Source organism: Rattus norvegicus, chromosome 2, assembly GCF_021556685.1.
Source record: "Rattus norvegicus strain SHRSP/BbbUtx chromosome 2, alternate assembly SHRSP_T2T, whole genome shotgun sequence".
NCBI classification, from domain to species: Eukaryota; Metazoa; Chordata; class Mammalia; order Rodentia; family Muridae; genus Rattus; species Rattus norvegicus.
This window is the reverse complement of record NC_141535.1, coordinates 37,936,720-37,952,738: the sequence shown is the minus strand read 5'-3', so window position 1 is coordinate 37,952,738 and position 16,019 is coordinate 37,936,720. Positions and strand designations below refer to the sequence as shown.

Sequence of the window (16,019 nt, the reverse complement as noted above, 5' to 3'; positions counted from 1 at the left end):
TATTCAGGGCATCGGAGTTGGATGAATGGCCTTACCACTCCCTCTTCCTTCCTGGAGGATGCTACAAAGTCACTGATCAGGGGAAAACTGACTGGCTGGGGACCCAAGCCCACCCCTTTCTGAAGACACCTTCACCTCTTTCCATTGGCTTCTGCCTCTGACCTCCTGTAGGGAGAAAGGGTCTCCTTGAGTGTTGGGGGAGATCTGTTGGCTCTTACTTCCTTTAGTCTCTGTTGGTAAACCCTTGCAGGGTTGACAGAACCACCTGAAGTGGGGCGAGGATAAGTACCAACTTGAGTGCCTTCACCTCCTCGCCCCTCCCAGGAACAAAGATCAAACAAAAGCAACTCAGGGCAACAGAGCTGTCCTTGGACTCTCTCAAGAGAGCTTCCTTTCCAAACAAAATACCCCACTCCCTCCTTTAGCCCCTGAAAGTCTCCTCTCAGATGACGACGGCCTTAAGCCCCAATCGGTTTATTTGAAATCCATGTTTAGGTCCCAGCATGTGGCAATGTTCTCCACTCTGATGACACTTTTCGTTTCTAATAATAGAGCAGATGAAGTAATATTGCAATTGATGTTCCCGGGAATTTGATTGGATAAGTGCATAAACTGTGGAGGGGAAGGAGATTGTATGGATCACATTAGTATTCCTGTCCTATCAATGTGCGGGGCCACGACCAACGTCAGCCGGACCGACTCCGTGCGTCTGCCAGTCCCGCCACGGATTCATCTGGGATCCTCACACACCCAAGCCCAGGGAGACGAGGGATCAAGGCGGCCGGATTAGCGCCAATTGCTTGCTGCGGGACAGCTCGCCCCTTCCAGGTCTGGCGGGTGTGGAGGGAGGGGAGAGGCGAGCCGCGCACGCCGCTGCGGGAAGACACCGAAGCAAGAGCGACACCCCCTCCCGCCCCCCACCCTGCAGCGCAGGCTTTGAACGCCGCTTCCCCCATCTGAATGGAAACTCGGAGCCGCCCGGCGGCGCGTTCCTCCTCGCTCAGCCTGTCAATCCATGCCGAGAGGAAGGCGGTGCAAGCCCGCGCCAGCAGCGTCCAGCTCCCGGGACAGGGCCGGCAATGCTGCTGAGCAGAACTTGATCGCGCCTCTCCGTCGCTGCTAGCGGAAGCGATGCTGTACCGCACAGGCAACGCTTCCCCGGCTCTCCTTCAAGCTGAAGGTTACCCACCCGCGCAGCCAGCCGCAACCTTGTGAGCCGCGCGCGCCTCAGGTCCCGGCTCTGGCTGCTCCGCGGCGGCGTGCAGGGGCAACCACCGGGCCGCCCGCGCCGGGGCGCACTGCACCAGCGGCTTCGGCTTCGTGGATGTGTATGCATGAGTTCTGCACCGAATGGGCGCAAAAAGCGCCCCAGCCGGTCCACCCGCTCCTCGATCTTCCAGATCAGCAAGCCTCCGCTGCAGAGCGGAGATTGGGAGCGCAGGGGCAGTGGCTCCGAAAGCGCCCACAAAACCCAACGAGCCCTGGACGACTGCAAGATGGTGGGTGAAAAACTGCACCTTATTTTTTTTTGGGGGGGGGGTGGTTGGGGAATCGTGTATCTTAATCCTTTGCTTGAGTGCCAGCCACTCCCCACCCTCAGCCTCCCCATGCCGATCACGTGCACGATGTACTATTTTTAAATCTGTACTCCCCCAGATGCGGGGTGACACCCAGGTCGAAATGGCCCCGATGAAACAAGAGTCATGGGGTCTGGATCCTGGGAGTCAGAGGCTGTAGGTGATGCCTCCACCCCTGGAAGAATGGTAGAGGCGGTGAAAGAGGGTGAAGTGGCTGGCTCACCAGGGAGAGAGGTGGGGGTGCGGGTTTGTGGTGACACAGTAACAAACAAACCCAAACAGAGCGCAGGAGCGCTGCAGAGACTATGAAATGTCCCAGAGCAGAGGACAGGACATGGCCAGTCTATCAGGGTCCCAGCCAAAAGCGTTCAGTGGTCCAGCAAGAGATGAAAGGTTTGCCTGTTGTGTCCTACTTGTGGTTTGATCTTGTTTGTTTGTTTTGTGTTTGCTTGTTTTTCTGCGCCACTCCAACTCCGTATACTAGAAGTAGAAGAGAGCATCTATCTCAGTCCCCAGCATCATTCTCTCTTGTAGCCTGGGAGTGGCTTGATAGATGTTCTTGCTCTTCAGAAAACAAGTCTAAATGTGGGGGCAACTGGGACGGCAAGTGGAGCTTCCATGGCTCGCTTGCAGAGGGGAAAAAAAACATTGCCTTGTATAAAGAGACTTTGCCATCCTTGTACCTTAAGCTTTAAACAGTCCTAAGGCTCCTTAGTTGGAGATTTGAGGTGCGAGCCCACAGGTCAGTGAAATCTCTGTTTATATATATACTAAAATAGTTAAGTTTCTGATAAGTGTTGGTGAATGAAACTGGCTTGTTTTCCAGCTTGTCCAAGAGTTCAACACGCAAGTGGCCCTGTACCGAGAGTTGGTCATTTCTATTGGGGACGTCTCAGTCAGCTGCCCCTCTCTGCGAGCGGAAATGCACAAGACAAGGACCAAAGGCTGTGAAATGGCCCGACAGGCGCACCAAAAGCTGGCTGCCATCTCAGGGTAGGAGACGCTTGACTGTATGTGGTAATTTGTGTACCTGGTGGAGGGATGATGGCAAAAATCTGTGGTGACCGAGGCCTCAGAACGATCTCTACAAACCTGAGATTTTATAACCAATCATTCTCAGATGCATGAGACCATATAAGCTGTATTATGTGAGCTGTGTTGTTGGGATGATAGATAAAAAGACAGATAGACAGATGTAAATGCATGCACATGTGTGGTTTTGCTCAACTGACTTTTTAAAAGTTAACTTTCAGGTAAATAACTGGAATTGGGAGCTTAAAATTTTGGTGAGGGGGTGCCTATGCATTGAAGGTACACTATTCTGTTTGAAGATGCTTTTGTAATCTGCTGCTGGACAAAAGGCCTGTGCTGGAGAGAGAAAAAAAATCTTTGCTAAATCTCAGATTTAATAAACTATGCCATGTGATACATCCATAGGCTGCTGCTTAAAGTCAGTAAAATAAAATCTTGGGTAAAATTTACATCCTTTTACTAGATATGTGAAGGGCAAATTTTGTCACATGTAAAGGTGGGTTTTTTTTTTTTTGTCATTTTGTTGTTTTACACATTGTGGATATTGACAAATTTGAGCTAACATCAGCTACGTTTAACCCCCACCCCTCGTTTTCATTTATTTATCTATTAATGGATTCCCAAATCCGTAGAAGGTGCTAAAAAAGTAAATGAAAACTGCTTTTCTGGGGTCCCAGCTATTCCATCAGGACCCCAGTGTTGAGAAAGGACCAGCGATTTGCCCGCAGTTGCTGCTGTCAAACCAGGAAGTTCCGGAGGCAATATGAGAATCCTGGCACAGACACTGAACACTTCGTTCACTCTTTTTTTTTTTTTTCTTTTTTCAGAGCTGGGGACCGAACCCAGGGCCTTGTGCTTGCCAGGCAAGTGCTCTACCACTGAGCTAAACCCCCTAGGCTTTATCTACTTTTTTCTTTGTGAGTGTGGTCTTGTCATAAGACAAGTGTGGATACGTCTACTCACCTGATGATGCTGCAGACAGATCACTTAGAAAATAGAACTAATTACTCTCTTTCCCATCTTCAGTGCCAAGAACGTACAGTAAACATGACTGGGATATAAAGTCAGAAAAAATTATGTTACTTCTTTTAGTAACTCGTTTATGTTTGACAATGGAAATTTTATTTCATGAGAAAGATAAACTTTCCGTATTTACTTGGAGTGAGACACCCCGAATATCACGCAAGCCTATCTTATTTAGGAGTAAAATTGAGAAGCTTTACCCTTTTCTGTCCTGTTGTATTTAACAGGAAGTAAATTTGGAAGTGGGGAGGAAGTAGGTATTTGAGGATGTAGCTATAATAAGCCCCGAGAAAAGCCACTGATAAGTTGAAAAACAGAGAAACACTGGCTGGGCAGGAGAGCTCGGAGCTGAAAGTGAGCGTCTCGGTAAATTAAAGATGAACTCATATCCAGACCCCCTTTTAGTCAAAATTCAAAATGAGAATATGTTCCAATCGCGGGGGTGGGGGGACTGAGCAGGCATTCAAGTCAGTTGACTTTGCTGTATCCAGGAGCTGAGGTCTCTTTGGGAAGAGCCTGAATGCCTCAGATAGCTATTGAGAGCTGAGGGTACGAAGTGGGCGGGATTTACTCTGAGCGTGGTCACCCTTTGCTACTTGCTTACCAGTTAATCTGGGGTCGATGCTAATGAAGGCAGTTTTTATAAGAACTGGTGGAGAACGGCAGTGTTCACTGATGTCCGTAAACATAAAAGTCCACAGTAGCCTGGCATGCGATTTGACACGCACCCCCTTTAAATAAATAATTAAATGCGATTTGATGTTTCTTATAAGAGGTGACAGTGATATAATTGAAGGAAATCCCTTCGGTGCCTTACCATCTGGGCTCCGCTAACGAAGGACGTGGTTCCTGTTGGTGGAATTCTGTTTCTGATATTGTTTTCTGATGTGGCTCTCGTTTCAAGTTTAATGTGAAGACTGGTATGGAGGCTGTAAGATCCACTTCACAGTCTGAAGCAGGTGGTGAGAAACACACAGAGCGCTGGGCAGAGTAGAAACACCGCGTTTACCGAGTGTCTATTGTCTGCTGCCGTAGCTCAGCTAACTCTCAGAACAGTTACCCCAAGTTAGCACCGATCTACAACTGTGATCGAACTCCTCAGTGATACTGGGGAGTTCTGCAAAGACTCAGCTAAAAGGTGCCACCGACTTGATTGAACCCTACTTCCCCTTTCCTCTGAAATCCATACTCTTTTCTCTACATAATGCTCCCACACAACGGGTGTTAAATAATTTCGTTTTTCCTAAAATATGGGTGAACTTCAAGAAACAAATAAGCTAACTCAGAGAGGTCCTAAAATATCACAATTCTGTGATTCTTCTGTATACTAAATGTGTTTCCTTCAGAAAAGGCAAACCTGTAGGGGCAGAAAGTCAATTAGTGATTAATGGTTATTCTGATGGGAATAGATAGTAATCTCTTTTCAGTATAGTAGAAAGGTTCCAGAATTGGACAATGGTGATACTTCTAGAACTTTGTGTATTTTACTAAAGCTCGTTGACCTTCCCTCTAAAAGTTAATGTGTCTGTCTATGAACGTAAGGTACATAAAGGATAACTCAGTAAGTTCTCTTTAAAAATGTTGCCACCATCAATATGATTAGCACTCGATTATCTGTTGGTATCTTTCTTTTTCTACTCACACAGCTTATAATATAAAGTGATATACATTGGAGGAAAGAACGAAAAGCGGAACTTGCTCTAGTCATTTGTCAAGATGCCTGTCTAATAGCTATCATCACAACGCTAATGCCTCTCTATTTGTAGGAATACAGAAACAGTTAGGGCAGGACTTCAGAAAATAACTGAAGTCATTTCTTTCTTACAGGGCATACCACGTCTTCCTTTCCCATGAGCAGAATTTGGGGCCAGAGGAAGGAGGCATGGTGAAAAGCAGACAGGGACAAGGAACATGAAGCCAGATTGGAAGGCAAAGGGACAAAAGTAATTTAGAATGACGCCACAGATACTTTATAACTCTCATCCCTGACTAATTGAAGCCTTCTGGGCATGATAGTATTCTCACCGGTTGGCTCTGGGCAGGAAAGCCGTATTTACCAGCACTGTCTCACACTGTGTTTGGATCAGCAGCTGGCCTAGCACGCTCTTGACTTTCAAAGTATAAGGTTCTTCGGACCTGACCTAGATAGGGGATTGCAAAACCTCCTCTGACAGAAGTGTCAAGCTATTATGTCTTTACAACCCAGATCCTTTCTGAAATGGTATGTCCGGGGCAGAGGAGGCAGAGAGGCTTAAAGACCAATTGTGAAAATGGTCCACAAACTTCTTTAAATATGAAATATAAAAAACTAATTTTCTAGGCAAGACAGGATAGCATTGCTATGCACTGTTTGGGCTGTGTGTTTGTGAGTGTCTGTGTGTTTGTGTGTTTGTATGTATGTCTGAGTGTGTCTCTGTGAATGTGTACGTTTGTGTGTGTGTGTGTGTCTGAGTGTGTCTGTGTATGCAAGTATGTATCTGTGTGTGTCTGTGTATGTATCTGTGTGTGTCTGTGTGTATGAGTGTGCACCTGTGTGTTTGTGTGTCTATGTGTTTTTGTGTGTGTGCTTGTATATGTGTCTGTGTGTCTATGTGTTTGTGTATGTGTATTTGTGTGTATGCATGTGTGTATGTCTGTGTGTGTATGTGTGTGTGTCTGGGTGTATGAGTACATTTGCATGTGCATGTGTGTATGTATGTCTCTGTGTGTCTATGTCTGTGTGTGTCCGTGTGTGTGTTCATGTGTGTGTGTGTGTCTGTTCATGTGTGGGTATGTGTGTATTCATGTGTGTGTATGTGTGTGTGTATGTCTGTCCATTCACACATATCAGAGGAAAACATCAATCGAGACTCTGTCTCATTGGAATTCCTTTCCAACTGACTTCCGAGACACCTTAAAGAATTCTTGGGGCTCTTTGGCAGTTCATATTTGAGGATTCTGAGAGTCACATCACAGGTACTTCGGATGCAATCCACCACAGCGCAAATGGAGATTTGGGAGTCAGATAGACTTGGGGTGTTTATTATATTTTAAAACTTTTGTGGAATTTATGCTCTGAACTTCACTTACTTCCTTATCTATCAAGTCTTTGTCAGGGGCAGTTTTCTCAACCGCGTGGGCTCAGTATATATGTGTCCAGGCTGTCTGGTGGCATGTCCCTACCAGTCCTGGAAAGAAAAGAGGGGGACACACAGGAAGCCAACATCTTCCAGAAAGCTGCAGGACTGTGCTGTGACTTGTGGGATCACCTTCCCAGCACTGTGTCTCTGGTATCTGTGTTGGACCGAGTCCTCCTCACACTTACACCTTATCGTAATGGCTCCTGGACAGTCAAAGCGAAAAGGAAAATAGGGAAGATCTTACAAACAGGTGTGAGCAGGACAAAGTGCGGGGCAAGATGAGAGAAAAACATTGACTCTGAAGTAGATTAGATCTGAATAAACTCCTGCCTTCATTTCGCCTCCTACTAAGGACACATGTTAGCCAATAAGCACATGGATTCACAGTGTAGCAAGTGGTCGTCTGGTCCTGTGCCTAAGAACACAGGTGTGGGAACCAGACTGTCAGTCCTGTGCTATTTGCAAACGGTGTGAACTGAAGGATTATGACCCTCTGCCTCACTTTCTTAAGGCAAATAAAGACCAAATCTCACGGCATTGTGAAGACACTGACGTCATGTAGCAAGTGCTGTTTTTACGTGCAGGTCAGTGATTTTATAACTACTGAAGCACTTGACAACTCAGATGGTCCAGAAACACTTGTTTAAACTTTTATATTAATCCATCAAATAGTTTTCAAATAAATGCTTTACCTGGAATAAATTTTGTGTATTTTCTATATTGAAAATGCCCCTGGAGAACCATCTAATGTCCTATTCCTGAGTACTTTACGGGCGATGTGGAGATGTGACAGCTCGAAGGTCAGTGCAGAGTTATTTTATGTAAGTCAGCCTGGATCATTCCTAAGGAATAGAATTCTTACAAAGCCTTTAAGCTGGTTCTGTGTGGCCTGTACGACAGTGAACGGTTCTGCTAAGTTCACTGCACACCTCAGTGAGAGGGTCGAATGACTTCTCAGGCTCCTGCCTACTTGAAGTCCAGCATTGCCCATTAGCTGATGTAGAATCATGAATGTTCGTTTATGAAACTGAGCTATGAAAACCATAGCGTAACAGAGGGTTCAGTGATGAAAACCTCAAAATCATTATTGGGGATCTGAACGGAGACTCCATTCACCAAAAACATCTTCATTTCCTGGTGGCCTTCTGCTTCAGTGTGCTGACCATCACAGAGAGCCGCAACACCAGGCTCTGGGAGGTTTCCCTCCAGCCACATCTTCCCCACTCTTCAGGTTTTCTTCTTCTTCCCCCTCAACGTTTCAGCTTTGTTTGTTGTCTACTGCTGTTTTTGTTTTGTAAATCTCTACTTTCCAGCCCCGCTTCTACCTGATTCTGTTCTAGCCTTTTGTTCTGAGTGTTCAGAAGTTGGGCTGTGTGAGGGAGAGGAACATAAGGGGTGAGATTTATTCAGTGTCCCTTCTGACACGCTGGCTGAGACAGCAGCAGTTCGGTGGGATAGAAGGCTGAGGGCGAGCTGGCTGACATGAGTGTACTTCCCACAGCTTTCTTTGAGTCTCACAATGGAGGCTGTACTCGGTGGGCTGTGGCAGCCCCAACTGCCAGGCAAACAACCTACGGTTGGCAGGCATGCCCGTACATCCACTCCGACCTTCATCCTCCCTCCCTTACGGAGAACGGAACTCTCACTGGCCCAGTACTGAAAGACAAGTGGTGGATGTGTTCTTCGGTAAGATAATGATGGCACCACAGTTCTGAGAGCTGTAATTTAAAAGTGCCATAGACTAGGTGTTTGAGCAGCGGGAACGTGTTGTCTCAGAGTTGTGGAGGTGAGGAGGCCATGCTGAACGGTTGACCAAAGTTGGCCATCAGGAGGCTCTATCCCGAGTCTTCCTAAGCTTCTAGTGGTTTGCTAGCAGTCTCAGATGTTCTTTGGTTTGTTGAGTGACTCCTCCTTTGCCTTCACTTGGTATTTCCCTGGGAGTATACCTGCATCTAAATTTCCGTATTTTGTAAGGACACCAATCATACTGATTAGGAGTCCATCCTAACCAGGAGTCCACTGTGATCTGACTTAACTCATTATACCTGCAGGATACTATTTCCCCAAACAGGTCACACTCTGAAGGTGACACTCAGGTCAGGAGTCTGACTTCAATTTATAAATGTGAAGAGGACATAACTAAACACAGGGCAAGCATTTTGATCTCTTGCTTTGTCTGAAGGGGAGGTGGGCGGCAAAGGTGGAGTTTCGTTCAGAACTTTCTACGTCCCCTCCACTTTCACAAAATGGTAACCCAAGACCAAGTGTCTTATATTTGGGCAGCATGGCTAGCCTTTTGTTATATGATGTAACTGTTCATGTATGACAGTAAACCAGAACACAGCCAGAGAGACAATACAGAGAACATTCAGTGATCCTTCTGTGCAACAACACTCACTTTCTCACATAGGAAGATGAGTAAGCAGTGGTCCCTTAATGGTGCTGATATTGTTACTTAAGGGCCATGAGCATCATCCCCAGCAAGTGACAAGGGGCTGACACACACCACGTTGAAGAGAGTTCTTGCTTAATTGGTTTGCTTGCTTGCTTGATAGATTGATTGTTTGTTGTTTGTTTGGTTGGTTGGTTGGTTGATTGGTTGGTTGATTGGTTGGTTGGTTGGTTGATTGGTTGGTTGATTGGTTGGTTGGTTGGTTGGTTGGTTGGTTGATTGGTTGATTGGTTGGTTGGTTGGTTGGTTGGTTGGTTGGTTAGTTGGTTGGTTGGTTGATTGTTCTACATGTCTCAGCCCACCTCAAACTTTTTACTTTCCTACCTCAACCTCCCAAGTTCTGGATTTAAAAACCTGTCCCACCATGTCCTGCTTGAAAGAGACCATTATGAGAAAGTAAACTCAGTGTGACAAGTGATATCCCACTGCTTGAGAAATTTCTCCCTTTTACCTTTTGAACAGATCTAGTGTCGTTCACCTTGTTAGAGTCTTCTTAATAAATGTTCCAATTAGAATGAAAATTGAATCTTACAGTGAACTTTAGACAGTTTACCATTGCTTTGATATTTAAACAGTGGAGTGCTGAGAACATGGTCATGTTTCTTCTGCGTCTGCATCCTGAGTAGCAGGTTCAATGACCCTGTGTGTCTTGTAATTTTATTAACTTTAGGAGCATTTTTGAACTTTTCTCTTGACTTTAGTGAGCATGGGGAGATTGTGTGTGGCTTCTATCAGAGTTGGCTTATTTTTCTGTTTAGAAATTTAAAACTAATCTACTGACTTGAGGCGCATACACAAGAAGCCATCCCAGGGCTTACTCCTTTATCATTACAACAAAGCAGTGGTCCGTGTTTATTTTAGAGTGTCGGGGAAGGTAACACTTAATTTAGGTTATTACGCACAACTTGGCTTGTGGCTTTCTTTTGTATGGTAAACAGTCGCTAGTCACTGAGATGAGCTTTTAGAACTGTTTTTCAAACCTTTACCTCTGGAGAGTGTGGCTGTGCTGCATGCTAGGGAGAGACCAGGACATGGCATGAACATACAGGAAACTCAGTTGCCTGATTTTTTATTTCTCTAACTTTGGAAGGTAAGATTATGTGCATAAACATATGTCAAGACTGGAGATTGATATTGGATGTTTCCCTCAACTACTGTGTTACTTATTTTCAGAAAGACAGGGTTTCTCACTGAACTTGGAGCTGGCTGATCTGGCAGGACTACCTAGCCAGCAAGCCCCAGGAGCCCCAGCCTAGCCTTCTCTTCCCCAGTATTGCAATAGCAGTGCTATAACACCTTGCCCAGCTCTTCATGAGCGCTTGAGTCTGATTATGGTTCTTCATTTTTACTGACTTACTCATCTCCCCAATCTTCATGAAATGTATGTGTGTGTATTTGTGTGTCTGTGTATTTGTGTATGTGTGTGTTGGTGTGTGTGTGTATTTGTGTGTGTGTGTTGGTGTGTGTGTGTGTGTGTGTATTTGTGTGTGTTTGTGTTTGTGTGTGTTCCAAATAAGAAAAATCACACGAACAAGTCAGTTGCTTATACACAGTTACATACAGATACAAACATATGCACGTCCACACAGCAAACTGATCACAGCAAGCTTATTTATGAGATCAGATCTTGTTGGATAAGATATCTAAACCTTTCAATTGAATTGTTTTACAAACAAATGTTTCTAACCAATGGGAGACCCTATACAAAATAAGAGTGTTAAAAAAGCCAGGATTAACAGACAGATGCATCTTAAACTAAGAATGACTAGTGAGGTCACAGATTAAAAGGTACCACAACCTAGTGTGTTCTTCAGGTCACTAATGCTGTCTTGAGGTTACTTTTCCCCTCAGGCTCCTGCAGTGTTTTATTGTTTTCAGTGTGTGATGAGCCTCCTTTTTCAATGTATCTGTAACCATTCTCTGAGCTAAGAAATTTATTTATTTACCAAGGACATCCGGATGTCACCTACTGAGCTCAGAAATGTATCTACCTGGACATCACCTGCTCTGTAGCATCACCAGTTCTGTGACATCACTTGCTCTGTGACATCACTTGCTCTGTGACATCACTTGCTCTGTGACATCACCTACTCTATGATATCACTTGTTCTGTGACATCACTTGCTCTGTGACATCACCTGCTCTGTGATATCACCTACTCTGTGACATCATCTGTTCTGTGACATCACCTGCTCTGTGACATCATCTGTTCTGTGACATCACCTGCTCTGTGACATCACCTCCTCTGTGACATCATCTGTTCTGTGGCATCACCTGCCCTGTGACATTACCTGCTCCTAGCCTCCCAACAGCCCGCCTGCCTGCAGTCCCTCATCTCTTGTCTTCAGCTTACTCACCAGCTCCAGACTAATCCTCCCTAAATGCTCTTCTGATCTTTGTTATTTCTTTGCTTTTAAGACTTCCAAAGATTCCCCATTGCCTAAAGCAGTGTTTTTCAGTTGTGATCCTTGGACCATCCGTATGGAAATTGCCTGCCTTCAGGTCTTAAAAAAAAAAAATCTAAAGATTCTGGGCATGAGGCCTGGAAGTCCAGACGGTTAACAAGCATCACCACATTCCCCTGGAGACTCTGGAACATACTACACAGAGACCTGCTGGCCTCACATGATGATTCTCAGCCTGGGCTCCCCCGGGGGAATCACAGATGCAGCTTTAAACATTTGTAGCTCCTGACTTTCATGCCTTGAATTTCTGATTTAGTAGGTGCTGGATGAGGCCTAGGTATTGGATTTGGTGGTAGTAGTAGTTGTTGTTGTGCTTTTTGTTTTTAAATCTTCCTACAAGAACATCTGAAGGGATTTTGTTTGCCCCTTACCCCCATCCTCCCCCACACACACACAACCTTCAAAGATTCAAAGAGGAATTTAAAGAAACCAGAAAGGCCTTAGAATGGGTAATTCAGAATCAGGTACAGAGGCTCATAAAACCTCAACTCTGCCCTTATTTCTAGCTCATGGTGCTCAGTCTCAACTTTGTTTTATGATTCAAGACTGTGATTGGAGCCTTGGCCTTGGGCCTCAGGAAGAAAGGCAGAGAAATATCTGGGGCCTTTAAGGAGTTCTAAACAGAGTTTCATCTAGAACTTCATACAATGGTCACATAGTCTCTGCATACTCTCTCTGCCTGAACAGTGTATGCTCTTCTATTCTTTTCTTAAATAAAACAAAGATATTACTAATAAAATAAAAAGTCAGATGGAGGTCAGAAAATAACTAAATACTGTCTGTCACAGAATGTAACATATTTCCTAGTTTAATATTCTGTAACTTCTAACCATCTCTTATTCTGTAGTACATACAGCAGGAGAACCATATACCATCACTGTTCACATATGGTCCTCTCCATCATGTTCAGCCAAAAGGGAAAGTAGTCACTTTCTGGTCACTTTTCTGAATATCAGTATTATAATTCTAGTCTCATTCTGGACTGTCAGACTCCTTATATTGAACAGTGGAGCCCCTCCCTTGCCTGAAAAATTAAGATTTTTCTGTCTTTTAGAAACATAAAAAACTATGAAGTTCAGAAACCATTTTGGAGGGCAGGAAGTTAGGCGAAGTGCCTTTGAAATGATCTGAGGATAATTTTCACAAGACAGGATGTGAAATAAGATAAGGCCATGAAGAAACACTGATGACAGCACTCTTGAGAAGTTAGTCTTTAATACTTTACCTGATACTGAGTGGGACTCAGAAACAAAAACAAAGGAAGAACCAGGCTCGTTAGACAATAACTATGATGAACTGTTTCGAATGGAAGGTGGCAGAGGCCAGAGAACACAGGAGAGTAGAAGGTCGAAGGTCAGGGTCATGAGTTCATTAAAGGACATTTCTTCGATGGAAAAGCATCCCTGTTTAACCCAGAAGTCAGTGCCCCAGGAGCCACATATCCTTCCAACCACTATAAAAAACAAACAGATGAGGCCCTCGAGCTCACACTGACTAGGGAGACCAAAGACTGCAAATTAGAAAGAGCCTTTCTGATGGTGATAGAGGCAGTGGCAAAGTAGAAAGAAGATGGGACCATTAAAGAGTCAGAGATGGGGTACAGAGCTAATTTCACACGGTATGGCCAGAGTTGCTTCCCAAGAGATGTTCTTCCTTGATATCTGACCTTCAAAAGGAAACAGTCCTGAGATCATCTGAGCAAAAAGCACTTCAAGGCACAAGGAAAAGCAAGCATAATTGTCTTAAGAATGAACTAGCCTTGCGTGTCTGAAAAACAAATATGACTACGATACATTCAGAATTATCTTCAGTTGTTAAGTCACACAGGTCAGATATCAGTAATTCAGTCCTTCAGGCTGTTTCCTCCCAAAGTCCTTGTACCTCCAGAAATTGTATCTGCATCCAGGAAAGTCAGCCAGAAAATTAAGATATTAGTCGATTACATGTGTCCCTGTGTAAAAGACTTGCCCAGAAGACTCATAGAATAACTTACATGTGATACCTCTTTGGCCAGAATCATGACAATTCCAAGTTTCATGCATACAATCTCTCTTTAGGCCAATGGTCCAGGAAGAATAAACATTCCTTATTTCTCCCCTGAAATCAAGGATAGGATGTTTTATTATTATTATAACCTGTTGTGTTTGTGTTTGTATGTGTGTGTACATGTGTGTTCGTGTGTGTGTGTCTGTGATATGTATGTGTATGTGTGTATGTGAATGTTTTATATGTGTGTGTGAATGTTTTATATATGTGCGTGTGTGTACATGTGTGAATGCAGGTATGTTCGTGTCTGATATGTATGTGTATATGTGTGAGAGTGTTTTGTGTGTGTGTGTGTGTGTGTGTGCATTTGTGAATGCAGGTGTGTGCATGTCTGTAATATGCGTGTATATATGTGTGAGAGTGTTTTGTGTGTGTGTGTGTATGTGTGCCTGTGTGAATGCACTGTGTGTCTTGGAGCACATGTGAAGGTCAGAGAATAACTTCCATCATGGGCCATTATCTTCTATCTTGTTTGAGACAGGATTGCCCATGGCAGGCTGGCTGGCACATAAACTTCAGGACTTTCTCCTGTCTCTACCTCCCGTCTTTCCATAGCAGCACTGGGACTACAAGCAGGAACTATCTTGTTTTACTTCACATGGGATCGGGAGCCCCAGTTTGGCTCTCCCCACTTTCACGAGAAGTACTATACTCACTGAGCCATGTTCCCATCCCTAAGGGATGGAAACTGGTGGAAAGGAAAACTGAGGAGCTTGTCAGTGAGATTTAACAGAAAGAAAGTTCTTGGCATTCCTGCCTTCTCACACATTCCCTCCATTGTGGGCCAGATGGTGTACTAGGCTGCAGAAGTTTAAAGATGAATGAAGCATAGCCCCGTCTTTGAGGAGGAAGGCCTAGCATTTGTATAGAAATTGACTTATAAACAAATCATTGCAAAAAGTGGGATTGGCACTGCAGTAGGAACGCCCAGAGGTCACAGTCAAGTCTTAAGGGAAGCGGTGGTTGGAGTTGGTTTAGATCAGTGGGGGCTGGCTAATGAAAAAGAATGGTGCTCTTGGGGGCAAACAGAAAAGTCCTTTCTCTTTTCCTTTTGTGACTTTGAGAATTATGCCAAGCTCGGGTGAGGCTGTCTAATCTGTAACTCAAAGGAAACAGAGTAGGAGTTTATTTTTATTTACTTAATTTTTTGATAGGATCTTGGTATCTTGTCTAGGCTGGTCTGGAGCTCCTGGGCTCAAACAGTTCCTCAACTTACCAAGTAGCAGAGGCTACATGCATCAGCCATCACACCTGGTCAGTAACAGGAACTCAGCTGTCCTAAGGGATTTAAAGCTCTTGTCTCTCTCAGATATTCTACTCCAAGTCCTACACCATCTACACGTATTGTTTCCTGACTTAATCAGTTCATATGAAACAATATTAATATTTTTCAAGCATGGCATTCTGAGTGCGAAGTGCTTTTACCTGTAGATAGCAGACCAGCCATGGAAATGTAGAACTTGCCCTGTTGGTCCAAGATGGCAACCCCCTATCCAGTGCAAGCAGGAGTCCAAACTGTCTCTGAATTTTAAGGCACATGGACAAGATTTCCTGAGCACCCAAAATGTCAGATTTTTAAATCTCCATTTTGTAATAAGCTGGAATTCTGAAGTGTTGATGTGCATATTGGGGTTTGAACCCTGGTCTCTCTGGTTTCTCTATTTTCATCCCTACAGAGGTTTTCTCTCCCGATCCCAGGGCTGCATTCCCGCCCTTGATCTGCCACAGGCTATTTCAGAATCTTTCTTCTTCCCTGGACACATTTCCAATTGAGACTCTTCCTCACCAGGCACATTGCTGATGTGAGGCTTTTAAAGTTTCCTCAGAAAAGAAAAACAGAAAGAAAGAAAACTAACAAAATGGCGGCTGACTGGAGCTGTCAGGAACATAAAAACAGATCTTGGCTCTGCATTCCCAAAGCTTCAGCACTTTTTCTCTGGACCCCAAATTTTCCAGAATTTTTCCCCCTCGTAATCATGTTTATTCAAATTGTTCCGTCTGGCATCTTCCCTCTTGGCTGATCAACTATGCAAGTCCTAAAAATGACCCCGTAGGATGAGACTTTGATCCAACTGTAAATTCTAGGTCATTTAAGGAGGAAGCCTGCCTCATTCTAGGGCGAAGCATTCTAGCTAAAGCTGGACACTCCGTCAGTAGAATGACACTGTCAACCCAGCTCCCTCGTAGGACATCAGTGGCCACAGGAATAAAACGGAAACAGTGCCAAGTGTGGGTGGGGCTTTAAAAACCCAGCTTCTTTCCTGCTGGTAACAGGAAGCCTTGCAAGACTTCCATCCCTGCTGTC

General features: G+C 44.6%; 1 protein-coding gene across 2 annotated transcripts in view; it reads left to right on the top strand.

Annotated features, from left to right (window-relative positions):
* Positions 1-961: 961 nt before the first annotated feature.
* Rgs7bp (regulator of G-protein signaling 7 binding protein) overlaps positions 962-16,019 on the top strand; it is a 94,998-nt gene continuing 79,940 nt past the window's right edge. The window contains 2 exon segments of one of the 2 annotated variants that reach the window (NM_001012347.1): positions 962-1,499; positions 2,404-2,570. In NM_001012347.1, the coding sequence (NP_001012347.1) occupies positions 1,335-1,499; positions 2,404-2,570 (332 nt within the window). In that variant the 5' untranslated portion in view covers positions 962-1,334. 2 annotated transcript variants of the gene reach the window in all.